Source organism: Oryctolagus cuniculus, chromosome 10, assembly GCF_051225735.1.
Source record: "Oryctolagus cuniculus isolate XC-2025 breed Fujian yellow rabbit chromosome 10, ASM5122573v1, whole genome shotgun sequence".
NCBI classification, from domain to species: domain Eukaryota; kingdom Metazoa; phylum Chordata; class Mammalia; order Lagomorpha; family Leporidae; genus Oryctolagus; species Oryctolagus cuniculus.
The window spans coordinates 77792533-77818520 of record NC_142876.1 but is presented as its reverse complement, the minus strand read 5'-3'; the positions used below and the strand labels follow the sequence as shown (position 1 = coordinate 77818520).

The 25988-nt window shown below is 43.2% G+C and overlaps 1 protein-coding gene across 7 annotated transcripts in view; it reads right to left on the bottom strand.

The window, feature by feature from the left end:
• Positions 1 to 25988, bottom strand: part of SHQ1 (SHQ1, H/ACA ribonucleoprotein assembly factor) — a 125908-nt gene that overhangs the window by 60046 nt on the left and 39874 nt on the right. For all 7 annotated transcript variants that reach the window (XM_089305423.1, XM_051851471.3, XM_089305426.1 and 4 more), the window contains 3 exons: positions 24900 to 25054; positions 21025 to 21078; positions 17512 to 17635 (listed from right to left, as the gene is read on the bottom strand). In XM_089305423.1, coding sequence (XP_089161549.1) covers positions 17512 to 17635; positions 21025 to 21078; positions 24900 to 25054 — 333 coding nt within the window. The remainder of the gene's footprint in view (positions 1 to 17511; positions 17636 to 21024; positions 21079 to 24899; positions 25055 to 25988) is intronic.

Sequence of the window (25988 nt, the reverse complement as noted above, 5' to 3'; positions counted from 1 at the left end):
GGCTCTCTACCGGACCTGTTTCCAACCCTTTGCTCACTGCTTCTCCTTTCCCTCCTCACTTGACTTAGTTTGCTGGCAAGGTCTAGCTCAAGTGTCTGTCCCTCCAGGAAGCCCAGGGCTGACCTCCGTGGTACTCAGGGCTTTCACTCCACACTGCAAAGGAAAGAAGAGGAAGGCAGCGGGGCTGATTCTTCCCAAACCTCCCCCACCCGCTTCGCAGGAGCAGAGGCTCCAGGATGCAGGATGCTTGCAGTGCCACTGAGTGGAGGGATAGGCTCAAATTCCCATCTTACTGGCTTAGGGCAGCCATTGTGCCATGCTGCCTGCCTCCATGTTCTTTGCCCATTCAGTCTACACCACAACTTTCTCATTATTCAAGAGCTAAGTAGGTAACCAGCACTTGAAAACAGAGGTCATGTCTTTTTGAGGAAAAATGTTAACTCTTTACTTGGCTTCCTCACATGCAGATGGGAAGAATGCCAATGAAAGCTCCACTGCTGGCCTGGTGAAGAGAATTAAGTAATACTTAGAAGCCTTAAAAGTATAAGATATCAAGTTCATTTGGGTAAGCTAAGGCCAGAGCTAGGACTCATTAAAGTGGCCCTGGTTAACTATGTCAAATGCTTAGTGTGGATTCCGCAAACCCCACCGCAGGCCCACTTTACGAAGTAGATAGTGTTGAAGGCCAAGTCTGATGAAAGGAGGAGGAACTATAATCAAAATCCACACATGTATGTTATCCAAGAATCACAGGAGAACTAACTAACCTGTAAGAATGTTCTGAACAGTTTTGATTGCACAGAGAAGCTAAGTGTCACAATGAACGCATGTCACTGGATTCTCTCTCTCTGGGGTGAGAGAGGTATAAAACAGAAGGAGTTAATTTAGTTTTATAACTACTAATTTAGAGTTTTAGAAGTCAATTCTAGATCACCAGAAAAACAAACTACTGGCTTGTAACCTGAATAAGCCTCTCCACAGTGTGGCACACCCAGAACATTGGCTCTCAAGATCCTGGACTGTGCTGACAGAAGCAGGTAAACACAAAATGCAAGATTTGGAGAAAATCACTTGGCTGGAGCAGATGGTTCATTAGGGAAATAGAAAGAGTAAGCAGGTGACTTCGGTAGAAGTCAAACTATATCCAGGAGGGTAACATAACTGCAGTTGGATGGGACTGAGTGAGAAGACCTAAATTCCAGAGGGGGTAGTGGAAATAAAAGCCCCTACTCCAAAGACTTTTAGGAAGATGCCATGGTAGTAAGGTGATACAGGTAATCAGGATCCACAGCAGCCCCTCCCTAAGAAATTATACAGCTGCATTTAGTACACATGCCTAAAGTAAGGCTGCACTCTTGCTTAGGGCCACAGGTAAATCTTCAACTTATCACAAAAGAAGAATAATAAAAGGGTAATAGTTAAAATAAATGCCTAAATAAGAAGAAATGTCAAACAACAAAAAATAAAAAGTGCCATAAAATAAACAACTGGGGCAAGCAACTGGTGCAGTGGGTTACTACCACTTGAGACACCTGTATCCCACGTCAGAGTGCCTGGTTTGAGTCCTGGCTACTCGGCACTTCTGATCCAGATTCTGCTAGAGCACCCAGGAGGCAACAGAGGATAGCCTATGTACTTGGGCTCCTTCCACCCATGTATAAGACCCAGATAGAGTCCTGGCTCCTGCCTAGCCTGGCTCTGGCTGCTGAGGGAATTTGACTAGTCAGACAGCAGATGGAAAATATCTGTCTCCCCCCAGCCCCATCATTCTGCCTTTCAAATCAATCAATCAATCTTTACAAATAAATAGGGACCAGTACTGTGTGTGGTGCATTGAGTTAAGCTGCCACTCGCAATGTCAGCATCTCACATCAGAGTGCCGGTTCAAGTCCTGACTAATCCACTTCCAATTCAACTTCCTGCTAGTGCACCTGAGAAGGCAGTGGAAGATAGCCCAAGTATTTGGGGCCCTACCATCCAAGCAGGAGACCCAGGTGGAGTTCTGGGCTCCTGACTTTGTCCTGGTCTAGCCCTAGCTGCTGTGGTTGTTGGGTCATTAGCGTAGTAAAGCACAGGATGAAAGAGCTCTCTTTCTGTCTCTCTCTCCCTCTCTCTGTCACTCTGTTTTTCAAATAAGTAAATAAATAAATTTTACAAAAAATAGACATAATTAACTATAAAGCCAATGCCTAAAATACTGACACACAAATGTCACATATTTTAATTTATACTGAAAATCATATTTTTAAACAACTGAGAAACAATATTTAGATCATGTAATTTTAAAAGATCACACATCAAGCTGTTTTCAAAGAGGAAGTTACAGACTCTTTTCAAAAGTCATGTTTTAGACACAGACAACACTCAAAGTGTTTTCAGTGCCTACATGTGGCAAACAGGGCAAAAGACAACCAAGCACTGGCAGTCGATGATCTAGAACACTAAGTACATTAAGCCACCCTCCTCCAACAGTATGTACTGTTACCCCAAGGCCATACTTCTCTCTCCCGTTCCAACTAAGTTGCCATAGATGAGTCTGGCATCATATCCAGGAAGCCCATGAAGCATGTGGCTGTTGCTTTGTTTGTTCAATTCATTTCTGAACTGACTGCTCCATCAGGTCCGCAATCACTTATCCAGCAGCTATCAGTAAAGGAAGAAACTGGCCTTTGTCCAGTCTGTCACAGGGCCAGTGGCCAGGAGCTGACAGGGACTCAAAGAACCTGGTTCCTGTGGGGCTTCATCCACTCCTGGGCTTGTCACACATCACACGTGCATTAAAAACCCTGCTAAGGTCTCAACCCAACAGAATTACATCTGTTCAAAGGCACAGAAGAAAGCGACCATTTTCAGGCAGTTTACTGTCCAAAGCAGAAGAAAAGAAGGCCCTTTGCACAGTAACCACGGTAACTACTTCCACTGCAGGAAAGCACTCACACTCTCTCCAGGTGCTAAATACCCTCAAACTCAGGGATTCCCAAGGACAGGCTGTGTTGGATAAGGCAATCGTACCCACGGAACAGGCTCTGGGATCAAGATCTCTTGCTCACTCAGGAAGGCAGGTGAACACTAGTATACTGCTATTAGCAATGACAAGTGACATGAATGCTGTCTGATGACAACATAGAGAAACATAATGACAACATAAAGAAAATCCAGCTGACAGTAACAAACAGGTGGGCAGTGAACAGGATTCAACAGTCTCGGGTTTTCCCTTACACAGATGTTTCTCCGGTTTTCCTTTCAAGGGCAAGTAAACTAAGAACAGTGAGCTTTCTCATTTGGACAGATGTGGTATCTAAGGTTAATACATCTCGAAACAGAAACAAGACTGAGCTGTTCTGAGTTCAACCCAATCAGTCATCTGAAGTCCTCCTATTAGCAGCCCTGGTGTGGCGATAATTGCTCACTGACAGACCAGTTCATGATTGGAAGCACCTAAAAATGGCTCCCCATCTCTAAGATATGACCAGAGTAGTGGAAAGTTTAGCTGGCTAGAAGCCAGGTTAGGAAAAATCTAAGTTGCTAACTCTACACAGGAGAAGCTATTTTTTTTAAACTGTTGGTACATTACAGCGCTAGGTGGCTGTAGTTTTCTGGGTAGTGAGTTCTGCCCTTCAGCGTTTGCAGCTACACAAGACAAGAAGCTTCCCCTCCACAACCTCCCAAAAAAAGAAAGGAAAAAGAGGCAGTTATTTAAAATACCTCAAGGAAAGTACTACTCGGCCTTTTTTTTTTTTTAAAGACTTTTTTTTTTATTTGAAAGGCAGTTACAGAGAGGCAGAGAGAAAGACAGAGACAGCGAGAGATACCTTCCATCTGCTGGTTCACTCCCCAGACGGCTGCAACAGCCAGAGTTGGGCTGATCTGAAGCCAGGAGCCAGGAGCTTCTTCTGGGTCTCCCACATGAGTGCAGGGGTCCAAGCACCTAGACCATCCTCTGCTGACCTCCCAGGCACATTAGCAGGGAGCTGGATCAGAGTGGAGCAGTCAGGACTTAACTGACACCCATATGGGATGATAGCACTGCAGGTGGTGGCTTTACCCACTACACTACAGCTGCAAAACAAACAGGCGAGTGAAGAGGCAACCAACAGAATGGGAAAAAATATTTGCAAACTATGCTACAGATAAAGGATTAATAACCAGAATCTACAAAGAGATCAAGAAACTCCACAAGAACAAAACAAACAACCCACTTGAGAGATGGGCCAAGAACCTCAATAGACATTTTTCAAAAAAGGAAATCCAAATGGCCAACAGGCACATGAAAAAATGTTCAAGATCACTAGCAATCAGGGAAATGCAAATCAAAACCACAATGAGGTTTCACCTCACCCCGGTAAGAATGGCTCACATTCAGAAATCTACCAACAACAGATGCTGGAGAAGATGTGGGGAAAATGGACACTAATCCACTGTTGGTGGGAATGTAAACTGGTTAAGCCACTATGGAAGTCAGCCTGGAGATTCCTCAGAAACCTGAATATAACCCCACCATTCAACCCAGCCATCCCACTCCTTGGAATTTACCCAAAGGAAATTAAATTGGCAAACAAAAAAGCGGTCTGCACCTTAATGTTTATTGCAGCTCAATTCACAATAGCTAAGACCTGGAATCAACCTAAATGCCCATCAACAGTAGACTGCTTTACAAACTACACTACAGCTGCCAGCCCCAGTCTTTTTATATTTATTCATTTTTTTTACCATTACTTAAATCCATTCTACTGTTATCTGTGTCACATTATCACCCCTGCTCCATTTATTTACTTACCTACTTTACATTGTTGTTTACTTATTTTCATTTATTTGAAAGACAGAGAAAGAGAGCAAGAGAGAGAGAGAGATCTTTTATCTGCTGGTTCATTCCCCAGATGCTCACAATAGTTTTGGCTGGACCAGGCCAAAGACAGAAGCTCAGAACTCGATCCGGGTGTCCCACACGTGTGGTAGGGATGGAAGTACTTTTACCATTACCTGCTGCCTCCAAGGATGCACATTATCAGGAAGCTGGAATCAAAACCAGGGCTGGACACAAACCCAGACACTCTGACATGAGATGCAGGCATCTGAAGCAGTGTCTTCACTGCTGTGCCAAATACCCAGTCCCACTGCTTGGTCTTTATACATAAAATTATCTTAAAATAAACATCAACATTATTATAATCTTGAAATAAAAATTTAATAGACACCTGGCTACAATGGTGAGATTTTGTTGAGATCATATTATCAAAAGGTCTATATTGTGAATTATTTTAAGCCTCATTTGTACAGGTCATTTGACCATAAAAAGGGATACAACAGAACAATTGTGTCAAACTAATCAAAATTAAGAAAATCAAAGTGGGATGATTTTACTTCAATAGCAGACCCTGTTAGGAAGAAGAATAAAGCCCTAACAACACAAACAGCTACATTACATTTAGCATTCAGGAAGCTGCTCAGTCTGTGCAATTGTTTTATCCTCAAATTCCTCAGATGCCATTTATGCTCTCTGTGTTTCTGAGCTGTAATAGGAAACACACACTTGAAGCATGCGTTACTATGCTAAGTAAAAACTTACATCCCTTTACCAATTTTTAAAGTATCTCTTCTTAAATTTCAAGTATTATCCATACAGTCACAAGCAAAATTAACACAAAGCACACATGTATTTTGTAAATGTCTCTTTTACCTGGACTGCATAACCTCAATCCAAACCCCAATTTACCTTCCAACTCTCTGGGAACAGAGTTTCAATTCTTCCCTAAAGCTGGGCTGGGTCCCTTCATAATGCCTGGTATAACCTACTACGGTAGTTAGTAGATACCCACTCGCTCTGCACTAGGTACTTTATATATATTATACCTTTAACCCTACAAGTTAGGTTCCTTCCTCTTTGTTTCATAAGAAGGAAACAGGAGCCGGCACTGTGGCGCAGCGGCTTAAAACCCTGGCATGTGGGTGCTGGTTCTAGTCCCGCATGCTCCTCTTCCAATCCAGCTCTCTGCTATGGCCTGGGAAAACAGTGGAAGATGGCCCAAGTCTTTGGGCCCCTGCATCCGCATGGGAGACCCGAAAGAAGCTCCTGGCTCCTGGCTTTGGATCAGCGCAGCTCCGGCCATCACGGCCACCTGGGGAGTGAGCCAGCGGATGGAAGACCTCTCTCTCTGTCTCTACCTCTCTGTAACTCTTTCAAATAAATAAAATAAATCGTAAAAAAAAAAAAAAAAAAAAAGAAAAAGAAGGAAACTGAGGCTCAAGGATATGCAGGAACTGGCTCAGGTCACAGCCACAAAGCAACAGTCAGGATCTGAAAATAAGGACGCCTGACTCAGCCGCATCCAGTGAATAGTGTTGGTTTTTATCAGCTTGTATAAGTGAACTAACTACTTGACAGGAGGGGACATGACTTCTTAACTTTTCTTCCCTGGTCTAGAGCAACTTACAGCAAATCGGATGATCCTGTTCAATAAACTCTGGTTGCTAATCTACAGTATGGCGTACATTAATCCTCATTTTAAACATACTCGTCAAACTGTGCTCAATACTTTACTACTAACTCATCCACTACTTATAACCCCTTTATGGTTTGCAGACTGACTTTAAGTTACTGCATCACAACCAACTGGGAGTACATAGTTTGTTCATTCTTTCCTTTATTATATCTAGCCCCTGACAAGAAAAGATTGTGGCTGGGCCAGACTTTGTTACATCACTAAACCACCCAAAGTTCAAGTAATGAATTTAACCCAGGGCTGCCTTTTGCCTTTTCTGCTCTAACAATTCCTACAAGATTTGCTGGTCTGGAAGGACAGTCTTGAAATGAACTCTATCCTCCTCAAGTCACTTGTCAAACCAGTGGTTGTTTCACTTTAGCAATGCATGGCTGGATGTCATCAAAATTACATAATAGTAACAACTAATTTCAACTTCTTTATACAGTTAGGACTGAGGCATTCAAGTTCAAAGCAGAAGACACACAAAAACTTCCCAAGGTGGGCATTTGGTGCAGTGGTTAAGGCAACTTCTTGATCAGAGTGCCTGGGCTTGAGTCCCAGCTTCTCTCCCGATGCAGGCTTCCTAAGAATGCACACCCTGGGAGGCAGCAGATATTGGCTCAAGTTCTTGGACGCCCCCTCCATCCACATGGAGACACTCACTGAATTCCACTTTCTGGCTTAAGCTGGGCCCAGCTACAAATGTGGAGGACATTTGGGTAGTGAACCACCAGATGGAAAATCTCTGTCTCAGGGCTAGAGTTGTGGCATGGCAGGTCAAGCTGCCACCTGCAATGCCAGCATCCCATACCAGCACCCTAGTTCAAGGCCCAGCTGCTCCACTTTTGACTCAGCTCCCTGCTCATGTGCTTAGGAAAGCAGCAGAAGATGATCCAAGTACTTGGGCCTCTGCCACCCATGTGGGAGACCTGGCTTTGGCTGTTGCAGCCATTTGGGGAGTGATCCAGGAAGATGGAAGGTCTCACCTTCTCTATAACTCTGCCTTTCAAACAAATAAAGAAATATAAAAATAAAACAAAACAAAATCTTCTTTCTTCTCTGTCTTTCAAGTAAAATGAAAAAAAAAAAATTTTTAACTCCCATCTGTATAATAAGTAGAAAGTAGAACAGCTAAGAAGTTTAAGATACATGGATAGGGGCCAGTGTTGTGGAACAGAAGATTAAGCCACTGCTTGCGACACCAGCATCCCATATAAGCACTGGTTCAAGTCCAGGCTGCTTCACTTCCAATCCAGGTCTGCTAATGCTCCTGGGAAAGCAGCAGAAGATGGCCCAAATATGTCTGCAACCCATGTGGGAGACCTGGATGGAGATCTAGGCTCCTGGCTTCAGCCTGGTCCAGTCCCAGTTTTTGTGCTCATTTGGTGAGTGAGACAGTAGATGGAATTTTTGTCTCTGGCTCTTTCTGTAACCCTGCCTTTCAAATAAATAAATATATTTTTAAAAAAAGATATATGGAGAAAAGATCTTGAAACATTTACAATCTGGTAATTAAAAAAAATCAGTAAACATCGAGAACCTCATAATTTTCAGCTAAAACTGTAATCTAATTATCATATCTTAAGGGTACAGTATGTATCTCAATATTCAATTAGAAAAATGCTGTTTTAATTAAGACTATTGTACTTCATTTTTCCAATAGGTACGACTTAATATTAAGAGTTCTAATTCTTTGAACCGGTTTAGTCTCAAATTGGGAAAACCAAAATTGTGTTTTGAAAGGAGAAATGTGAGTGGAGGAAGAAAGATGAGTGGATACTTCAAATGACTCATTAAATGGAAAACAAGCCCAGCTATACCACAAATGAGTCCCTTGCAGTGACCTGAGACACTGAGAGAATGTCAAGGTCAAAGGAGAGAGACGGACCCCTTTGAAACTGTCTCAGCATCACAGAGGGAATGTCTGCTTCCTGCTAAACGATGCACATTCTCGTAGGACCGAGTTACACTTCTTCACATTTAATCACTGGTCAATAAATGTAATTTAGTAAGAGCAGTAAGTTTGACTTACAGGTAAGAAAATTTGGACTAGGAAATTAAGATCTCAGAATTCTGGTCCCCAACTCTAAAAGGCTAAGGGAAGGTCATTAAAAAGCCACACAAAGGAGCTGGTGCTATGGCATAGTGGGTAAAGCCACCACCTGCAGTGCAGGCATCCCAATTGGGCGCCAGTTCGAGACCTGGCAACTCCACTTCCGATTCAGCTCTCTGCTGTGGCCTGGGAAAGCTGTGGAGGATGGCCCAAGTCTTTGGGCCCCTGCACCCACTTGGGAGACCCAGAGGCAGCTCCTGGCTCCTGTCTTTGGATTGGCTCAGCTCCGGCCGTTGCGGCCATCTGGGGAGTGAACCAATGGATGGAAGGCCTCTCTCTCTCTCTCTCTCTCTCTCTCTCTCTGCCTCTCCTCTCTCTGTGTAACTGTGACTTTCAAGTAAAATAAATAAATATTTAAAAAAAAAAAAGCCACACAAAGCCAATCGTGCCAGTTGTTAGGGGATTTCTCCACAGAGTAAACACGGCAGCAAGGATAACTGCTCCCCTGCAGATCAGCTATATAGCCCACACTCCGCCTGCTCCTGGAGTTATCTCTCAGTTGGCTGGTACCAACTCTGAACCTGTGCCCACAAGGGAAACTCTTAAGACTCACTGTGGGAATTCAATGAGACAAGGAACATGCAAGCAGCCTACACGTGAAGAGAGAAAACAGCTCATGGCATCAAGGTCCTGGGCCTCTGTTCACTTGCTGCTCCCACCCCACTACGGGAAGGCCCTGTCCAAGAACTCAGTGCCACTGCTCTTGCTCTAGTTCAGGGCACTGAGGTCTAGCAACAATACTGGTCTCCTCTCTTCTCCTGGCCGCTAACCTCGCCCTTCAAGGACCCCATCCTACGTGGGACTGTCAGATGAAGCTGAACCCACCAGCCTATCACAGGAATAAGACACCCTCTCTTTGGTGAGCCAGGTAGGTCGCACACTATGGCCACTGTTTCCTACTGCTCCCTTCCCACTCTAGGCCTCCAGATCCATATGAGGATCCGTCTTCTCCTAGACAGAGACCCCTTTGATTTTCTTCTTCCTTATCATTGCATCTTCTCCTTTCCCAAGGAATACCCTTCCTCCACATCTTTTCTATATTACACACATGAAGGATTAACTACCACAAAGCCTCACTTCTCAGGGCCATTGAGTCTTCCTTGTCAACCCACACTCCTCCTTTTCTACCTCCTCCCACTTACAAGCAGCCTGTGTGTCAGTGAGGTGCAGAATCCTAGGACTCATTTTCTCCACCAGGATTTTGGTTCTGGCTGACAGGAACAATAATAAAGAGAGTGCACGATCTGCTGTATCAAAAGCTTTGTGGCATTCGCTACACGGGAGGATGCAGGAAATCTCTCACCTCCTTCCCTGACCTACTCTTGGAACACACATAGGCTCAGACTCAGACTGAAAGAGGAGAACCCAGGTGCAAGCCCACACTGAAGCTAGCAATGGGAGGCTCCAAGGTGTGAGGAAGGCTGGCTGGCCCTTAGACACACTGTGGCTCTTAGACAACGCTTTCACTTCATTATCCACATTGAAACTTTTAGGGGTATTTACATCAAAGATCATGACTTCCTCCTACTTTTTAAAGGTGGCCCAAACTGGCAGGGCACCCACTCACATGGCAACAGCAGGCTACAGATGTGCCACATATCTTTCTGGTTCACACAAGCCTCACTACTCCTGATTATCCTAACCCTGCCATCCTCACTGATGTACCCGCACGGCCAAGTGGGCCTCTCAGTTTGCTTCTCTTAATGCACAGGGGCCTGCTCCAATGTGAACCTGCTGGGTCAGCAACATGGCACCCTGCAGGGAAGAGAGAGAAAACAGCCCACGCGACCTACTTCAACACTGGCACTATTTGAGATGGAAGGCAGCCAAAGACCTCAGCCCACCATGAAAGGGCTCCCCTCCTACCCTTGTGTATGTACCTAAGGCAGGGTGGTGAATTTTTTTTGCAAAGAACCAGAAAGTAAATATTTTGGCTTTGGGGGCCATAAAATCTCTGTTGCACTTACTCAACTATGCCATTGTATCAAAAAAGCAGCCACAGATACTGTGTGAGTGAACATGCATGGCTATAATCCAATAAAACTTTATTTATGCACACTAAAATTCGAATTTTTATGAGTCACAAAATGCTATTTCTCTTTTGATATTTTCTTCTACCATTTAAAAATTTAAAAAATTCTTAGATCCATATAAATCCATACAGATGGATTTGGTCTGTGGTTGGCAGTTTACATATTTTCTTAAGGGACCCTCTTCTTTGTATCTTACACTGTAACTATTTAACATTTTGCATCGTATCATTTGTCCCATCATTCCAATTATACAACAAACTCCCTAAAAGCTATGACCAAGTCATATATATATATCCTTATAATCTTCACCAATTCCATTACAAAGCCTTGCACACAGAGTAAATTTGATCCATGGCTGTTGAATAATGTCTTCCACTTGTTATTTTTCTTGTCAGAGAAATTTTAAATTACATAAATATCATTCTTGTATCTTTTCTAGAAGATATATAAAGTATTATTAAATTTATTTTATTTAGATCTTAAGATTAATATGTGATTCATTAGGGTCAAATGAAGTATTCTTTTGTTTCCCGAAGTTTGTCCTAAATATATACAATATTCTGCCTTTATCTTTTTCCTTGAAGAAAGTAGCCTTAAAGTTGCTTCCATAACAATTCAGATCCAGAAAATAATCTCAAAATTGATTTTAAATTTATTTAAAAAGACACTAATTATAGAAGTTTTATTTTTAGCCATACATTCAAATCATGTTATAATAACTAACCTCCTGGGTTATAGAATATAAAATATTGCTCAGCTTGGAAACCACAGAAATTAACAAAGCTTATCTTAAATAAATAGCACAGAAAATACAAAATGCACGTAAGTAAACATATAAAAGACTGGCTGATTTTGACCCACCAATAAGCATTACTCACATTTCCAAAGGACATTTAAAAATATTTTAAGTGCTTTTTTTTTTTTGGTAAGGCAATAACCACAAGCTGTTACTCATTTGTGGCAATTAAAGACAATCTATTTGTAAATCATACAAGAAAAGACTGCCCTCTATAGTGTTTAAGAGAACAAAGAACTATTTATAAACATGTAACCCAAAAATTACTATGAGAGCACTGTAAACATTATTAGTGGTTAAAAATATTAAGTGATTAACAGGATTACAACGAGAAAGGGATTCTATGGAGAGGACTGGAGCTTTACTTTTCTTAACGTGTCTGTTCATGTTTAACATCCTTCTCTACAGTAGCACATGTGAAGAAAGGTACCAGTTTCAGAGACAGGAACCTGGACTGCACTCTCAGAAGAGACAAGAACAGAAGGAATTTACTTTGCCTTGTGAAGGAGACTACAGAGAGAAAGGGGCATAGGATTGGCTCCAGCACTGAACCGTAGCCCTCGCTGCCCAGGAGTAGCTTCTCATGGCCTCTGAAAACCTCTCTTTTCTTGGATTAACTGGAGTGACAACAGGTGATGACTACTACTTCAATATCTGACTTTAATTCCATTCCACTCAAGTTTCCTGAAAGCACTACTATGATTGTTCCACTCTTTAAAAAATAATAATTGCTATGGTGAATTACGAAAGCAATAGAAGTTCAAAAACAATTCAGAATATGAGGAAGAAAACAGAAAGAATTACCAGGAGCAGGGAATTAAGTGACAACATCGAAAACATAGGAGACCTAGTGACTAGTTTCAGGAGCTGTAGGGCAAACCCCAGGAGCAGACAGCACACTGACTTCCTTCAGCTCCACTGCTTCTCCCTGAGCTGCTGCGTGCTGCTCACTCGCCACGTCTGGCACGTTCCCCTCCATCCTCTACGAGCAGCTACTACCCATCCTTCAAGTCCTCATTTAAGTCTCATGCCTGCCATAAATCTTTCTTTCCCTGACCTCATGAAATTCATCTCTTTGTTTTTGTTTTTTTCTTGAGCAACTTAATCTACAGTTCTTGCAAGGTATCAGCCATGGCCTACTACGTACTGTACTACTTTACATTATTGTTGGATATCTCAGCTCCCCTGCTAGTGCAAGGCTCCTCTGCTGGCCTTCATATTTACAGAGTGCTTTGCACAGAATAGCTTTTGCATGTAAGTCTTCATTCAAAATGTCTGTTGAATCAATCAATTAACAGATGAACTCATCAGCCAATTAACAAGTACTTGACAGAGCTGGGAAACCAGTAGTGGCTAAGAATGGGAAGTCAAACCAGGCAGAGGCTCCCCTCTGTGGGAGGTTACACATCTTAAATGCCTTAAATATAGATCAGTTTCCATGGCTTTCTATTTTCACTCCCCACATTTCTTTTTTTTTTTTAATAAAGATTTATTTATTTGATAGGAGAGGAAGAGAGAAAGAGAGAGAGACAGACAGACAGACTTCCATCTACTGGTTCACTCCCCAAATGGCCGCAATGGCCAGAGCTGGGCAGATCCAAAGCCAGGAGCCTGGAGCTTCTTCTAGGTCTCCCATGTAGGTGCAGGGACCCAAGCACTCAGGCTATCCTCTACTGCTTTTCCAGGCCATAGCAGACAGCTGGATCAGAGTGGAGCAGCTGGGATTTGAAGTGGCACTCATATGGAATGCTGACACTGCAGGCGGCGGCTTTACTCACTATACTCTTTGGAGCTACTTGTACAGTCTTGGGGGGAAAATCTTCTTATATAGGAAAATCACAACATGGACAGAATGCAGAGGACAAAGCTGTGAATCAGATGCCCATCTGGCACAAAGCCAGCAATTACCCACTGGTGGCCAACCTTGTTTCAGCTTCATCACACCCACTTTCCCATACCCAAGCCTGCACTGTTTTGAAGCAAACCCCAGCCCTCATGTGATTTCATTCATAACTAGTTCAATACATACAAACTCATAGACATGCCGTCAAATGCAGGCTGGCCCATCTACTAGCCATGTGACCTGGGCTACCGTCATCTTGGAGCCTATTTTCTCTCTGCAAAACAGGGATAGTGATCCTTGCTTCTCAGGATTGTAATCCCTGAGATATGACATACGTGACCTTAAGAACTGGGACTAGTGCTGGTACACATAGAGTAGGTAATTTAGGGTGGCTGAGGCTTTGACTACTGTGTGAGCTTATTAACCCAGAATTCTTTCTGTCCCATTGCCAGTGAGGCACACAGAAGACAAAACAGGGATCCAACCTCTTTTAAAAAGAGATGTCGACTTCTCTATGCTAAATCTCTATAGAGAGAAACTAATTTGCAACCCATCAGCCCAATACTCAATTAGCCTCCAGGAGCTCAAGGGTAAAGAGGTCCAGAAAAATCTCTGGATCAAATTGGTGGAGTGCATTGGGGTTTCCTGCTGCCCTCCATGAGGGAGGGAGAGAGGTGCTTTTCTGTTACCTTACACGAAAAGGAAGGGGTTTTAAATCTTTTGTTTCTTTGTTTATTCAGAAACAGAAACAGGCAGGCAGGCAGGCAGGGAGCTCCCATCTGCTGGTTCACTATCCCAAACACCCACACAGCCAGCTCTGGGCCAGAATGAAGCTGGAAGCCAGGAACTCAAGCCAGGTCTCCAAGCCAATGGCAGGAATCCAGCTACTTGAACTATCACCACTGACTCCCAGGGTCTGCATTAGCAGGAAGCTGGAGTCAGAAGTCAGAACCAGGGATCGAACCCCGATACTCTGTGGGACACAGACATCTTAACTGCTTCGCCAAACTCAAGGCCTTAAGAGAGGACAACCTGCTTGCCTCGGAAATTGCCCAATTGTGAGGTAGAAAGACTGGTGTCTGGGTCCAACAAGAAGCAGGAAAAAGCAGCCAGTGGTGGCCGAGTGCAGGGGTTGGTCTGGAAGCAACACGGGCCTCCCTCTCACCGTTGCTTCCTACCAGAGGCGGCCCCACACCAGGGAAGAAGGGAAGGTTTACTGTTGTAACAAAGTTCAGTGTGGACACTGAGAACTGGAATTACATTCCTCTTGTGACCAGAAGTAGTGGGAGAACTTTCTTGTAATTGAAAGTGACAGAAAAAGTTGTCAGGTGTGTATCACAGGAGACATACACAAGTATACGTCATTATATATATTCCATACAAGGGAAAAAAGAACCCACGGGATGAGCTCAAAGGGCAAACTTGTTAGAAAAAAGTTATTCCCCTCTGCTCCATCATGTTCAGCCCTTCCAACAAAATAGTGTGAAGAATTCTTTACAAACATTAATAAGCTGTGGATACCAGTACACTCAGTGAAGGTATAAATAATGTATCACCAAGTATTAAACTGTAAGACATGTCATTTCTAAATAGGATAAAACTTCTGAAGATATATTAGAAAAGCTGCTCTCTATCCCTTTTAGTTTTATTTTCAATTAACTAACAGCAAGTAAGCAATGCTTCCCTGAAGGATTCTACCAATCCTTCCGAAAAGAATTGAACAGGGGGAGGTGGTGAAAACTGCCAACAAGACAGGAACAGAAGGGAAAAAGGGGGAGTCGTGGGCCCCAAGATGACTGGCCCACAGAAAACAATTCCATGTGCAGGGCCTGTGAGAATTGAAACAGCACTTACAGGGGAAATGCAGGATCTCCTGCCCTTCAAGAAATCTGAGTTAAGCACACAGCAAGAGCAAGACAGTCTACTGGAGAAGGAGGGGAGTGGGAGGGAAAACGCAAAACTGGAGAGAGCCGAGGAACTCGGAAAGAATCCTTGTAAAGGCGTCTGTGAGGTCAGGTAAAGCGCTCTGGAAAATCCAAACTTAGTAAATCAATATGAAATATACTGTAAACTCTGAAGCCATCTTGGTTCTGGAAACTCATTCCATTTAAGAACAGTATTTCTTTGGAGTAAATGAGTTCATCGTCACTTTTCCACTGACTATGGAAGCACTATACTGACCTTTATTTTTAAAATGTGTGAATGCTGATTGTGTTTTGAATTGTAAGTAGGCACAGATAAATTCTCAGAAAACAGCAAATACCAAACCAGAGCTATCTCTACTTACATCACGGGATATCCAAACAAGACTATTCAGTAGCCATAATGGCTTCCCTGTGCCACAATCTCACTCAGCGCTTATCATCATCGGGGCGGATGGCATGCATTCTAGACAATCCAGCACTCTGTTCTAGCCCAAATGAGTCACAGAACACACTGTGTATGGTTTAGAGAGAGTTCAGGTTCATTTTTAGCAGACAGGCCCACAGCGTGTTACTTCAAGTCTTCTGTTGCTACCACAACACAGCTGATAAGACTATTTCTCGTCAGGGTGATAATGATGAGACGCTAAATCTCAATTTCAATTCTGACCTACTAAAACTGTTTGAGTAATGAAATACAGCGTTTAAGTCGAGGCAAACATATTTATTTTTGGTTATGCAAGCTTAGAACTGATTATTTTTCAAATAAAAATCCAGAGGGCTACATTCCTTCCCAGAGTCAAAAGTAACAAAGTAGTGGTTCATATGTGTGAGTGAATGCATGCGTGAGAGTGTGTGAATGTGTGAGCATGTGTACAAACATGCACATGGGGGTTCTGCCACAGTTTTCCATCTGGAAACCATGATATAACAGGATAATCACAAGCTGCATTCTTACTGTGTAAATCCATGAATGATGCCCAAATAATGTAGCATGACTTACAAAAGAAATTAATTGTGATATGCAACTCAAGCGCAACAGTTGGTCATTTATAGTGGATTGATTTTTCAAGGTAATTTTAGCAATTCAAGAAATATCTTGGAGGGAAGAAGAAATAACTTATGAAGAAATATAGCAGTTTGTTTCCCACTGTTAAAAGAAGATAGATTTCTCAATGTAGCTCTGTTATCATATAATCAATCCTTCAAAATAAAATACAGCTAGTCTAAACCAACTGTAAGGATAAAAAGCCATCTTTTATTTAACTGTTGATTCATTTTTATAATTATTGTCTACTTTATAGTAATCTACTTCAACTACTTCAAACGTGACTCCTCCCTCCACCTTCCCCAGGGCAAGAAGACTCTAATAGTTTACACAGAAGGCAAAGGAAAAGCTAGGCAGCTGTCCTTCAAGGTGGAACAAAAAATTAGAGACATGATTCTCCCTTTTAAGCCAATGAAGTCACCTGGACGTAGAGGGAACACCTCCCTACCTTTCCCTTCTCATCCAGAGGTTTGAAAACTAAGCTCCCAGAAACATTTTTCTCTAAGGCAAAGGAATGATGAGACTCCTCAGAGGAGAATGCAAGAAACGGCCTTCAAGTACTGGAAGTGACTTCTAAGTAAATATGCCAGAACTAATACATACAAATGGATGTCCCCTCCCCCTGCCAAATCATTAGCTTGGACAGTACATACTTCTTCCAATGAAGCTCTGAGAGGCATTCTGGAGTCTGCTTCAGAGCCTGGAATCATCAACACCCTTAATGCTGGCAAATGTTGTTCTTCTCAGGCTGAATGTAGCAGCAGTCAGAAGTCCTCAGAGCAGCTGTGCTTTTCAATGCAAGCCCCCTGATGACATCCCAAGTCTGGGTCATGTGTCCTAAATGACCCCTGTACCTCTCCCAGCAGAGCGCTGTTCATCCTACACTAGAATTGCTTACTTATTTGTCATCTGTCTCTCTGACAAAACTGCAAACTTCATTCGGCAGGGAATTTATCTATCTACTTGATTATCCTACTCACCATAGTGCTTAGAAAAGTACAGGCATCCAAGAAATACTGACCAATGCAACTTACTGGAAAGCAAAATGGTTTGGAATACTGCACGTATCCTCTATACTCATCCTCTCCTCTTAGAAAGTATTACACCTCTTCTATACGGAAGAATAACTACTTTATACACCAGAGGTGAGGTGAACAGCTGGATCAAATGATTTGCATTACTTATTTATGCTCAGAAAAACTCATGATTACATCTTTACAGACTGAAAAATTTACAAATTTCTCACTCCCAGATCTGCAAGCACAATATCTTACCTAGCTGTAGTATCTTTATGGTGTCACTGTAGGCCTTCTTCACCAGCTTGAAATGGCGATAAAGTGGGTAGCACAGAACTCTTCTTCCAAAAGACACCACGATTTCATGAACATTAGTCCATGTCTGTCAAGGGTCATTTTAACAAGTAGTCACTTTCATAAAATGTTACATCAACAAAACCCCACAATGAAATAGGAAACAATTCTCAATTTAAAACTATAAATTATTTCAAATAGCATAAAGCCAAGAAGAGAAATAGAAAGCCATGAAATCAGATTCATTCTGTATACCTTACAATAAAATATTTTAGCATCATCTTTCTGATATCTCGTACAATATCAACATACCACAAATGCCCCTTAAAAATCACATATGTAGCAGGGATGTTTTGAGAAGTTTTTTTTTTTTTTTTTTAAAGATTTATTTGAAAGTCAGAGTTACAGAGAGAGAGGAGAAATAGAAAGGGAGAGAGAAATCTTCCATCTGCTGTTTCACTCCCCAAAAGGCTGCCACAGCGGGGGCTGGATCAGGCTGAAGCCAGGAGCCAGAGGCTTCTTCCGGGTCTCTCATGTGGGTACAGGGGCCCAAGGACTTGGGCCATCCTCTGCTGCTTTCCCAGGTACATTAGCAGGGAGCTGGATCAGAAGTGGAGCAGCTGGGACTCAAACCGGCACCCATTATGGGATGCCAGTACTGCAGATGGTGGTTTAACCTACTGAGCCACAGAGCAAGCCCCTGAGAAAGTCTTAAGAATTCTAAATAAGACTCTAAAGCACATGGCATTAACAAAACACTGATGCACATAAATGACACAGTAAAATGTTACAGCTTCATATTTCTGTCTCTTACGGCTGCCGCTGGCATCAGGGACAAGGAACTGTTGAGTGAGCACTGTTTGCAGTCTCCCTCCCCTCCTCCTCCTCTTTTTTCTGGGGTTGGGGGTAGGGGTAGGGATGGGGATAAGGGCTTTGGACATGAGTAATACAATGATATCTAACTGAGTAACTTGCCTTCACTTACCAAGACTTGGAGCACTGCCCTTCTGTTTTCTAATTTTGGGTAGGGAGGAGTATTTTATTTATTTTGAATAGTATCACACCGATACTAGTCACTTATAAATACTAGAAAAAGATTTTCTACAAAATCACATTCTCATTGGTTTTTGATAAGCAAAATATGAAAAATGTAACCCACATATAAAATCTAAACTATAAAATTAGAACTAAAGGAGCAAGATAATTTCCATGTATATGTTAATCTTCTTAACACTATGAGAGATCTGATTAAAAATACTGAATATTTGACAAAGAATATTTTATCTCTAAAAATAATTATGAACTTAAAAAAAAATTCTTACGAGGGACCGGTGCTGTGGTGCAGTGGGTTAACATCCTGGCCTGAAACACTGGCATCCCATATGGGTGCAGATTTGAGTCCTAGCTGCTCCACTTCCAATTCAGCTCTCTGCCATGGTCTGGGAAAGCAGTAGAGGATGGCCCAAGTCCTTGGGGCCCTGCACCTGTGTGGGAGACCCGGAAGAAGCTCCTGGCTCCTGTCTTCGGATCGGCGCAGCTCTGGCCACTGCGGCCATCTGGGGAGTGAACCAGCAGATGGAAGACCTCTCTCTCTCTGTCTCTACCTCTCTCTATAACTCTGCCTGTCAAATAAATAAAATAAATCTTAAAAAAAATTCTTATAAAAAACTAAAAATACTCATAAAAGTTGATCATAGCTATTAATAAATACAGCAATTTTACATTATCTCAAAAACAAGAAAATTTTCTAAATAAAATCATAAACAGGTGAATTATTACAGATAATTTAATAAGTGTACTATAAAAATATCTACTCAGCCTTTTTATACATCCAACATATTAAAGGTTACAATGTAATTATTGGAAAACTGACTCCTCTATGATAAACTGACTGTGGCAATGCGAGGCACCCCTATGGAGCGTGGCGGGTGGCACCTCTCTAATCCTACTGTGAGTGTGAACTTGCCAGCGTGCCACAGACTGACTCCAACTCAGAAAGCCTGGGGAAGGACAAGCTCCCATGAGGCTGCTGGTCCAGCGTGGGAGCCTGGACCATCTTTGGAGTGGTGAGATTCTCTAATGAACTGTTTCATGTTTCAGTTCCTATTCATACCTGACATAGTAGTCCAATAAAGCAATGCCATGAAACCACTCTAGATTTTACTACATGAAAAACATTAGCTCTCTTTGATGATATAATTTTAAATTGCTTAAAATGATATTTTAAATAAGCTTCTACTTTGGAGGCTGGTGTTGTGGCACAACAGGTTAAGCCACTACCCAAGAGGCCAGCATCCCATACTGGAATGATGGTTCAAGTCCCAGCTACTCTGCTTCCAAGCCAGGTCCCTGTTAATGTGCCTGGGAAAGCAGCAGCAGGAGGGCCCAAGTGCTTGGGTCCCTGCCAACCATGTGGGAGACCCAGACAGAGTTAGTTACAGGCTCCTGGTGACAGCCTGGCCCAGCTGTAGCCATTGCAGCCATCTGGGGAGTGAACTAGTGGAAGGAAGATCTGTCTCTTCCTCTGTCTCTGTACCTGTGACTTTCAAATAGAAGGATAAGAACATCATGTTCTTAAAACTGTATCTACAAATCACATTGAATCTGTTAAGAATGAATTAAAAAGTAAAATATGGGCCAGCGCTGTGGCATAGTGGGCTAAGCCTCTGCCTGCAGCTCCAGAATCCCATATGGGCACCAGTTTGTATCCCGATTGCTCCTCTTCTGATCCAGCTCTCTGCAGTGGCCTGGGAAAGCAGTAGAAGATGCTCCGAGTCCCTGGGCCCCTGCACCCATGAGGGAGACCCAGAAGAAGCTCCTGGTTCCTAACTTCAGATCAGCCCAGCTCTGGCCGTTGAGGCCGTCTGGGGAGTGAACCAGCAGATGGAAGACTTTCTCTCTCTGCCTTTGCCTATCTCTGTAACTCTACCTCTCAAATAAGTAAAAAAATTTAAAAAAAATTAAATAAATAAAACCAAGTATTACTATACTAAAAGAGGAACCAGACGTAACTATACTAACTGTAAGACCTACTATAAAGTTATTAAGCTATGCAAGTTTCCTAACGTGTAAAAGCAGGAACACTTACCTCACAGACGCTCTGAGGGGAACAGGGGAAGCAGTACACACACAACACTTAGCACACCTCCCTGTGGCCGGTCAGCACCTAGCTTGGCTTCTCGGCTTTGAGTTCTGAGCCTCAGCGTTTGCCAGCTTACAACACAGCTCCTCCACTTTTACCCCCACGCAAACCACATCCCCTTTTACTCCAAGGTTATTTTTCCCTCCTCTAGTTTCCAAAATACACACCTGGATCAGTACCACAATTTTATTTTAAAAATGGAAAACAAACTTGTACAACAAAGCTTCCACTTATAAAAGGCCAAGGAACTGCTTGAATTATCCCGTCAGGATGACAACAGAAAAACCACTGTGAACAACAGAATCTCAGTAACTATCTCAAAATGGAAATCATACCTCAAACCAGCACAGCGTTGGACTCAGTTTTCTGATATTCCATGCTGATTCAACCTTTAGTGGGTTAGGAAAAAAGAGTACTATCACTTTAAAGTCACTTGAAAATAAATATATCCAGTGTGAGTAGCACTGACATATACAAGAACTAAAAATAGTACAAGTATAAAAACAATTATTTTACTGATGCAAAGTCTATCAGAAGGAAGTTTCTGTTTACATTCTTCGAGACTTTATGAAATAAAACTTTCCTACTGGTAAGAGAACCACAATACACGAGTGACAATCAAGGGCTTTCAAAGTAGAAATTAAAGCAAAGCAATGTCGGTTCAACCTGATCCTTCTCCACTAAGCCACTTGCCTCCCAAACTACATAATCTACCAAAGGGCTCAGAGACAATGCTGAAGTGCTGTCTGTGGCACTGAGAAAGCGTCTGGAGGATTTCACAATTCACAGAACGCTTCTGAGAGAGAGGACGTGCTAGGGAGGGCCTCAAAGTTGCAAGACTTCATGCCTTGAAGTATGTGAACACAAGAATACAAAATGGTGAATCTTGGCCAGCACCGCGGCTCACTAGGCTAATCTTCCACCTGCGGCGCCTGCACCCCAGATTCTAGTCCCAGTCGGGGCGCCGGATTCTGTCCCGGTTGCTCCTCTTCCAGGCCAGCTCTCTGCTGTAGCCAGGGAGTGCAGTGGAGGATGGCCAAAGTCCTTGGGCCCTGCACCCACATGGGAGACCAGGAGAAGCACCTGGCTCCTGGCTTCAGATCAGTGCGGTGCGCCGGCCGCAACGCGCCGGCCGCAGCGGCCACTGAGAGGGGAACCAACGGAAAAGGAAGACCTTTCTCTCTGTCTCTTTCTCTCACTGTCCACTCTGCCTGTCAAAAATAAATAAATAAATAAATAAATAAATAAATAAATAAAATGGTGAACCTCACCAAGTATAACCAAGCACTCTTACTCAAGATTCAATAATACCACACACTTTTTTAAATCAAATTTTCTCCAATTACAGTATCGTTAAAAAATGAGTGGAAATAAAAGGTTTTTTTTTTTTCAGATACATTAAGCCCTTAATACTCATCAACATTTGAGTCATAAACAAACTCAAGAACCATTTAAAAATTTTCACAACCATGAAAATTAAAAATTGGTATGCATCAATTATTTTAAAGATTTATTTATTTACTTGAAAGAGTTACACAGAGAGAGGAGAGGAAGGGGTGGGGGAGGGAGAGACAGGTCTTCCATCTGAAGGTTCACTCCCCAATTGGCCGCAATGGCCGGGGCTGTGCCGATCCAAAGCAAGGAGCCAAGAGCTTCTTCCTGGTCTCCCACATGGAGGTAGATGCCCAAGGACTTGGGCCATCTTCCACTGCTTTCCCAGGCCACAGCAAACAGCTGGATCAGAAGTGGAGCAGCCAGGATTCGAACCGGTACTGATACGGGACGTTGGACTGCAGGCGGTGTCTTCACCTGCTATGCCACAGCACTGGCCCTGTATGCATCAATTTTAACTCTTAAGACTATGCTAGTGGCCGGCGCCGCGGCTCACTAGGCTAATCCTCTGCCTGCGGTGCTGGCACACTGGATTCTAGTCCCGGTTGCTCCTCTTCCAGTCCAGCTCTCTGCTGTGGCCCGGGAAGGCAGTGGAGGATGGCCCAAGTCCTTGGGCCCTGCACTCACACAAGAGACCAGGAGAAGCACCTGGCTCCTGGCTTCAGATCAGCTCGGTGAGCCGGCCGCAGGGGTGAACCACCAGAAAAGGAAGACCTTTCTCTCTGTCTCTCTCTGTCCACTCTGCCTGGCAAAAAAATAAATAAATAAATAAAAATAAAAAAATTAAAAAAATTAAAAAAAAAGACTATGCTAGTGATATGATGCTGAAAAAAGCAAATTAAATCATAGTAGTTAGTATAGTTTGACCCAGTGTAAACACACAGTTACATACACATATGCACACTGAAATACTTTTAGAAAGAGATATGGCACCATTTAACAGTGGTTACTTCTGGGGCTGGCGTTGCGGTGTAGCAGGTAAAGCCTCCACCTACAACGTATCTCACATGGGTGATAGTCTGTGTCCTGGCTGCTCCGGTTCTGATCCAGTCCCCTGCTAATGGCCTGAGAAAACCAGTGCAAGATGGCTCAAGTCTTTGGGCCCCTGCCACCCACATGGGAGAACCAGATGAAGCTCCTGGTTCTGGCCTGGCCCAGCCCTGGCTGTTACAGCCATCTGGGGAGTGAACCAGCAGATGAAGACCTCTCTTTCTCTTTCTTTCTCTCTGTAAATCCTTTAAATACATTTAAAAATCTTTAAAAAAAAAAAAAAAAAGCTACATTTCTGATGGCTCAAATTACAGGAAATCTTAAGTTATTTTCTTCATGCATGCATTTTCCTTTCTAATGATATAAATTATTCAGGTAATTCAAAAAAAAAGGAAAGCATATGTTCAGGTAACCCTTTTAGCAAGGATGATAATAAGCAGTTGCAGGGGCTATTTTCAGTTTCTCAGACTTTTCAAACTATATAATCAGTGGTACAAGTGAGAAATAAACTTCATTCTTCATTTGCAAAATCAAATATGGTTTACTAAGAGATACAATAGAGTCCACATTTTTAATAAAATTATTTAAGAAGTAATTTACTTTATAAAAGGATTCATTTTCATGAGTCCTATAATAGCAAAAAAAAAAAAAAAAAAAAAAAAGGCCACAATTCAGGTTTTAAAAATCTGATTTATGGCCGGCGCCGCGGCTCACTAGGCTAATCCTCCACCTTGCGGCGCCGACAAACCGGGTTCTAGTCCTGGTCAGGGCACCGGATTCTGTCCCGGTTGCCCCTCTTCCAGGCCAGCTCTCTGCTGTGGCCAGGGAGTGCAGTGGAGGATGGCCCAAGTGCTTGGGCCCTGCACCCCATGGGAGACCAGGAGAAGCACCTGACTCCTGCCATCGGATCAGCGCGATGCGCCGGCCGCAGCGCACCAGCCGCGGCATCCATTAGAGGGTGAACCAACGGCAAAAGGAAGACCTTTCTCTCTGTCTCTCTCTCACTGTCCACTCTGCCTATCCAAAAAAAAAAAATCTGATTTATATACAATTTTACAGAAGTACATAGACTACATGGATTGAGAAATGCAGGCAAGTGCTAAGATCCCTTCTTTGTAAAATATTATACTTGCATCTGCTGATTGCTTAGAGGACTATAAATGGGTATGGCAGTTTGTGCCTTGCCAAGGTTATGCATGCCTCATAGTCCTCCTCCTTTGGCCTATAAGAGGACAGTTCAGGATAGAGCTCTCTCTACCCTCAGCTTTCCTTCCTTAAACTTGCTTTCTCTGCTGTCTGGTAGAAATAAATGCTGAGAGTGAAAGGAAAAGACCACACAGGGGCTGGTGTTGTTGTACAGCAGGTTAAGCCACTGCCCTGCAGTGCTGGCATCCCATATGGACATGGGTTCAAGACCTTGCTTCTCCACTTCCAATCTAGGCTCCAGCTCCCTGCTTAATGCACCTGGGAAAGCAACAGAAGATGGCCAAGTACTTGGGCCCCTGCACCTACATGGGAGACTCAGATGAAGCTCTTGACTTCAGCCTGGCACACTCCTGGCTGTTAAGGCCATTTGGGTATTGAAGCAGCAGATGGATTTCTCTCTCTCCCTGTAACTCTGCCTTTCAAACAAAGTCTTAAAAAAAAAAAAAAGTAAGCATTATACTTCCATGTTGGTACTGACCATTACCCACACACACCTCTGCCTGGTGCAGCCTCTAAATAACTAGTCGTGATAATTTCCACTCTTGATGAGTTTCTCTCTCTTTAATGCAGTTTACATAGCACAGTAATCTGTGTCGACACACACAGACACACATGTACTTACATTCGTCTCTCCTTCAGTGACACGCGTCTCATAGCAGTATGCCAGGAGGATGTCAATCAAACTATAGTACACGTGACGAAGGGCTCTCTTGTCCAGCAGGTAAGACTTGTTGACAAATTTTCGCAGCTGGTATTTCTCTTCTTCAGAAAAAGATACTAAAAGAAAATGTGTTTAAAAAGTAAGTGTTTCATTCAGTTCTGTAAAACTTCCAATGTGGGAGATTTGTTAAAATCAGAACTTTGAATACAGAAGCTAAAACACAAGTTGCTGAAATGCAAGTTATTTCTACCTAACTCTGGATATACAAGCATACAAAAGAAGACCTCATAGATTTTTTTATTAAAAGTTATGCATCTGGGCCGGCGCCTCGGCTCACTAGGATAATCCTCTGCCTGTGGCGCCGGCACACCGGGTTCTAGTCCCAGTTGGGGCGCTGGATTCTGTCCCGGTTGCTCCTCTTCCAGGCCAGCTCTCTGCTGTGGCCTGGGAGTGCAGTGGAGGATGGCCCAGGTCCTTGGGCCCTGCACCCGCATGGAAGACCAGGAGGAAGCACCTGGCTCCTGGCTTGGGATCAGCGCAGTGTGCCAGCCACTACGCACTGGCCGTGGCGGCGGCCACTTGTGGGGTAAACCAACAGCAAAAGAAAGACCTTTCTCTCTGTCTCTCTCACTGTCTAACTGTGCATGTCAAAAAAAAAAAAAAAGTTATGCATCTGCTCAAACCTTATTTTTTTTTTTAAGATTTAATTATTTACTTAGAAGGCAGAGAGAGAGATACAAAGAGAAGGAGAGAGAGACACACAGAGAGAGAGTTTGTACCCGCCATTTCTCTCCCCAAATGGCCCCAACAGCTGGAGCTGGGCCAGGCCAAAGCTAGGAGCCAGGCACTTCATCCAGGTCTCCCATGTGGGTGGCAGGGGTCCAAGTACTCGTGCCATCTTCCACTGGTTTCCCAGGCCCACTAGCAGGGAGCTGGATCGGAAGCCGAGCAGCCGGAACTTGAACCAGCACCCATATGAGATGCCAGCACTGCAGGTAGAGGCTTAACCTTCATGCGAGCAGTGGCCCCTCAAACCCTATTCTAAACAGT